We start from the raw sequence: 4,943 nt of genomic DNA, 5'->3' as shown, positions 1-4,943 counted from the left end.
GCGGGACTGCGCGTCCTTGATGCTGTTCCGGTAGGCGCGGCTGAAGGGGGCGTCCAGCACCGGGGACTCGGGCGTGCTGGGTCTATCGTCCGGCCACCTGGGCTCCTCCGTCTCGCTGAAGAGCTGGAAGGTACTCTGGCTGCGAAGCAGGTGAGGGGCCCGCCTCAGGGGCTCATTGCCTTGAAGTTGGGGGCCACGGCCCCCATCGGTACCCCTCCTCAACTGCTGACCATAGGGCTGCCATGGAACCTCTTCTTCCAACTTTGGCTCCTCCTTTTTGAAGTGCTGCTCCCCATTGCCTATGGGTTCAGTGGATTCAGAAAAACGGATGTTGCCTTTTGTCTCCTCAAAGTCCTTCCCCACAGTATTAGAAGTGGGAACCGTCCTGTTAGGCCTGTAGTTCTGGCCATAATTAGAGCTGCTCACACTTGGGGGTCTCTGGCTTCCTTGTTCGCGCTGCTCGATCTTGGACACCTTCTCCAGCACGGAGCAGTGAGGCTTCCCGTACTGAAAGCCCTGCAGAAGCGAGGTGCTGCTGGAGCTGAGCCGCCTCCCGCCCAGACTGGATGTCTGCTGGTGGGGTGGGGAGGGAGGGTCTTCATGCCTTGGGTCTGAACTTGGGAAAGAGGCCAAGGCACGGGTTCTCCCCTCCGGCCTCGGATAGGAAACTGGCCTCTCCATGTGGACCCTGTGATCAGGAACAGCTTTCCTTCCAGAGTCCTCCACCTTGCTATTGACCACACAGGTGGGCCCACCCTCCTGGTAACCCTCCTGGGCTCCTCTTCCTGGCTCCCAGCTGCTCTGCCTTCTTAGATTCTCAGGAATGTTCTGGAGAGAGGAGAAGGCTGACTTGGTCCTGCCAAAGTTGTTCGACGGGCTCTGGCCTAGGCTTTCTCTCTCCAGCCTGTGCTGCAGGTTGGCATTGTGGTCTGCATGTAAATCACCCTCCCAAGGCTCTGAGGTCCTGGAAGACCTCTTGTCTTCACCCACTTTGAGGCTGTGGTAATTAGGATATGGTTTGTTGCTGTGGGTGTTCTTTCTCTCATTAGGATGTGGGCTGTTGCCTTGGAGAGGTGTGAGCTGTCTCTCCAGTGAGGTATCCTCCTCATTTTCAGGTACTGAAGGGAAATGGACTTTGTAGGGGACACATTTGGCTGAAGTTTCAGGTTTCCTCTCTACCGAGGACATTGACTCATGTTCTAGAGGCTGGCAGAAGGCAAACCCAGGCCGGCTAGATCCATTTTGGTTCCCGTTCTCGTCAAAGGTAGCCATCTTGTCACAAGCTCCGTGGGGGGCTGTATACCCACTCTCCTTGGCCAGTGCTGGGTAGAGTGTGCCGTTACCACTCACAGAAGGCTGGGGCACCTGGGCAAAGTGTGGCTCCAGAGAAGGTACCGGGTAGATGCCAGTCGGCAGTAGAGGTTGGCCAGGTTGGGCCTTCTGGGCGTAATTATGCTTGGGCTTCGCAGGGGGGCTGTTCTCTGGACTCTTCTCTAGCACAGTATGCAGCTGTTCCTCTATGAAGGGAGATTTCAGGGAGCCTGCGGCGTTTGCCTGAGGCCGACAGAACCGCTTCTGATCTAGGCTAGACCAAGAGTTGGGCCGTTCTCGCTGCCGAAAGGCTGCGTAACTGTCACTCCGAGCTGGGGGTAGGGGTGCGGCCGCTTTAGGAGGCAGGTTGGAAGGGGCCGTCTCCAAGGAACTAGGGCATTGCTGGCTCCAGGATGGGGGCAGCGCCCCCTTGCCCCGAGGAACATTATGCCATTTATCATAGCCCTGACCATCCGCTGATGCTCGGCCCTCCCGCCCTTGATGAAGCAGGGCTGAGGAGTTCACCTCATACTCTGCTGAGACTCCCCTCCGGGGATCATAGACCGTCTTGACATAGCGAATGTCTGCCTGTCTCATCCCTTCTAGGAGGCTGCCCCGAGCAGAAGTGGTGTCCACGGAGCCCGAACGCTCGCGGCTGGAGATGCCAGGGGGCGGGTACTCTAGGATGCTCGAGCTGGTGGAGAAGGAGCTGTAGGCGGAGTCTCTCTTGCTGTGGATGTGGCTGAGCTGGTCAATGCTGCTGGTGGACTTGGCAGGGGAGAGAAGATGGCAGGGTGGGTGTCCGCCGCCGGGCTCCAGGCTCTCCATGCTCCCCTGGGAGCTGCAGCGGTCAGGGCTCCGCCTCAGGTACGCATGGTCATAGTTGGAGAGGTCACTGGTGGAGGAGCTGGAAGAAAGGGAGACAAAGCAGTCAGCACCACCGAGCTGTTACCATTAGGTAGGCTTACAGCACGGGAGCCAGCTTTTAAATGTGCTCTTGTGCAAGATGTTTGGGTTCTGGAAGGGTGGGTGAAAAGGGCCATATTTGGGCCCTGCTCAGCCTCCTTGTGTGTCATCACTAGGAGTAATTGCCCAGCACTGTAACCTATGTGGCTCTAATTAATCACCCAGGCTTGCAAGGGGAGGAATGGGGAGCACAGAGGAAGCCATGTGACCTTTGGGCACAGGCAACACATTGATGTGATTTGCTACGTGCTACAAATGACATTGTACATGTGCCAAGAAATGGGGGAAGTGGGGGAGGAAAGGAGAGAGGAAGAGGAGGAGGAGTGAGAGACACTGCAGTTTTGTGTCCCTTGGGGCTGTTTGTGGGAAGAAGGGGACGAGCTCACTAAGAGACCAGGCACGTGAACCGGGTGAGGGAGACTCCATGTGCACGTGTGTATGTTTTTAGTTAATATCTTTCCTTTTTATGGACTTGAAGGGCTACACCCTGGCAACCTTCCTAGAATCTCGACTGTACTAGACACAATTTGTTTGTAGTTAGAAGCTAAACACAAAGCTGAATGAGAGAAATGAGAGTCAGAAAAGGCTGACAGGAGAGGGAAGCTTGCTAAGAAGTCTTAATCACGGGAGTCCATCCCTATGAACGACTTCCCAAAGCCTGAGCAGAGCCTCCTTCCTCACTCAGAAAGGTGAGCCCTTCTTTACAAAATCCTCCAGGTGGTTTTCAGAGCCTGTCAGAAAGAGGGGAAATGACTTCCAATCCTGGCATGGCATACCCCAGAAAGTTGCCTCAAAACAAACTTACTTGTAATTAGCTTTAATTACAAACTCAAGATACAATTCACCCAGCATGGTGGGGGAGGGAGGGCATATAGGAAGGAATAAGTGGGGGCGTCTGGGTGGCTCAGTCAGTTGGGCATCTGACTCCTGATTTTGGCTCAGGTCATGATCTCACAATTTGCGAGTTCAAGCCCTCTGCTGGGCTCTGGCTGTCAGCGCGGGATTCTCTCTCCCTCTCTGTCTCTCTCTCTCTCAAAGTAAATAAACATGAAACATAAGATAAAATAAAAATTTTAAAAAAAGGAAGGAATAAATGGCTCAAAAATAAACACTAATCTCAAAACTGTTCAAATCTTTGTGACTCACTGTTCTCTACCGAAGGGTAAATCAGTCAAAGTTCTTGCTAAGCTTTTTCTAAAAAAATTTTTTTAATGTTTTTATATATTTTTGGGAGAGAGAGACAGAGAGAGACAGAGTATAAGCTGGGGAGAGGCAGAGAGAGAGAGAAAGAGAGAGAGAGAGAGAGGGAGATAAAAAATCCAAAGCAGGCTCCAGGCTCCCAGCTGTCAGCACAGTGCCTGACACGGGGCTCGAACCAATGAACCGTAAGATCATGACCTAAGCCAAAGTCGGACGCTTGAGCAGCTAAGACACGCAGGTACCCCTAAGCTTTTGTACTTTTAAATGAGTTGGCACTTAAGCACTATTAAAATTCATGGGGGTTTTACTATATTTTTAGATCTCCTGTAAGTAAATACAGGGTTTTACTGGCTAAGAAAGTGTCTTCTTGGCTTTATGGCTGGCCTAAATCCAGGTTTATGGCAAGAGACTAAAAGGACCATATTCTGACTCAAAACTGGCACTGGAGTTCAAAGAAGGGTATATTTTTAGCAACTCACCTCAAGAATGTAACTTCTTTTTTAGAGAAAGTCAGTTTACTGAATGAAGCATCCTACTTCATGAGGGACAGGTATAAATTCAAGAGAGACAGGAAGGAACAGTTTACGAGGCAGCCAGATTAGGGATTTCGGTCCTGGCACTCAATGGCATAGCATATGTCACTGCCAGATTTTACCCTTCTCCCCTCCCCCCCTCGCCTTCCCAGTTCTTTCAAATGAAGAGACTGGTGTTAAAAATGTACATGACAGCTCAGTTGAGGATAATCCCACATGACCCACTTATGCTTCCCTTTATCTCCTCTAAGAGAAGATTCAGAGCTCGTACTGCTAGTGGAAATGGGAGCTGTATATCCATAATGGCTGCTTTGCTCACCAATTCCATGCAGGTGGTAGGCACTACTCAACCCCCCTCCAAACTGCTGAGAGTTTTAGCAGTATTTCACTGAAAGGATAATTCACATCTGCTTAGGAACACACAAAAAGTCACAGAGAATAAGCTGAATAACTGAAACTCTCACTATCAAGTGGGAACAAGTGTCATCACTGACCTACCTCAAAATGTAGATGTCTAGAAATACAAAATCACTGGTGTAAATATCTCTAGGCATAGCAAGGGTAGAATGGGTTCCAGAGCTAAAGGAAACTTAACCCACCAAACCTCAGGTGGAATGTACCACATGAGGACTACAAGCTCTTTGCTACTGAGGGATGGCTCCGTTCCTTTGGCATCCCCATTCCCAAGCTGAGTGGGGAAATATGACCAAGTGGAATGCTATGCCACTGAGTGTGCTGACATCGCCCTCTGCAAAGTTCTTCTACCACTTATTGGAAGTAGTCATTTTGATTATCTTTGCCATTCCTGCTTCCAAGATTGTACTTTTTAAAAAAAATTATTTTTTTAATGTTTGTTTTTGTGAGGGAGAGAGAGAGTGCACTTGGAGGAGGGGCAGACACCCCCCCCCCCCCCCCCCCCCACACACCACCACA

General features: G+C 51.0%; 1 protein-coding gene across 1 annotated transcript in view; it reads right to left on the bottom strand.

Moving 5' to 3' along the window:
* SHROOM3 (shroom family member 3) overlaps positions 1-4,943 on the bottom strand; it is a 301,596-nt gene that overhangs the window by 32,650 nt on the left and 264,003 nt on the right. The window contains 1 exon segment of the mRNA XM_077750890.1: positions 3-2,218. Within this exon segment, the coding sequence (XP_077607016.1) occupies positions 3-2,218 (2,216 nt within the window).

Source organism: Crocuta crocuta, unplaced genomic scaffold, assembly GCF_008692635.1.
Source record: "Crocuta crocuta isolate KB4526 unplaced genomic scaffold, BGI_CrCroc_1.0 scaffold1, whole genome shotgun sequence".
Lineage (NCBI taxonomy): Eukaryota > Metazoa > Chordata > Mammalia > Carnivora > Hyaenidae > Crocuta > Crocuta crocuta.
The sequence above is the reverse complement of the archived record's forward strand: the minus strand, read 5'-3'. Positions and strand labels throughout refer to the sequence as shown.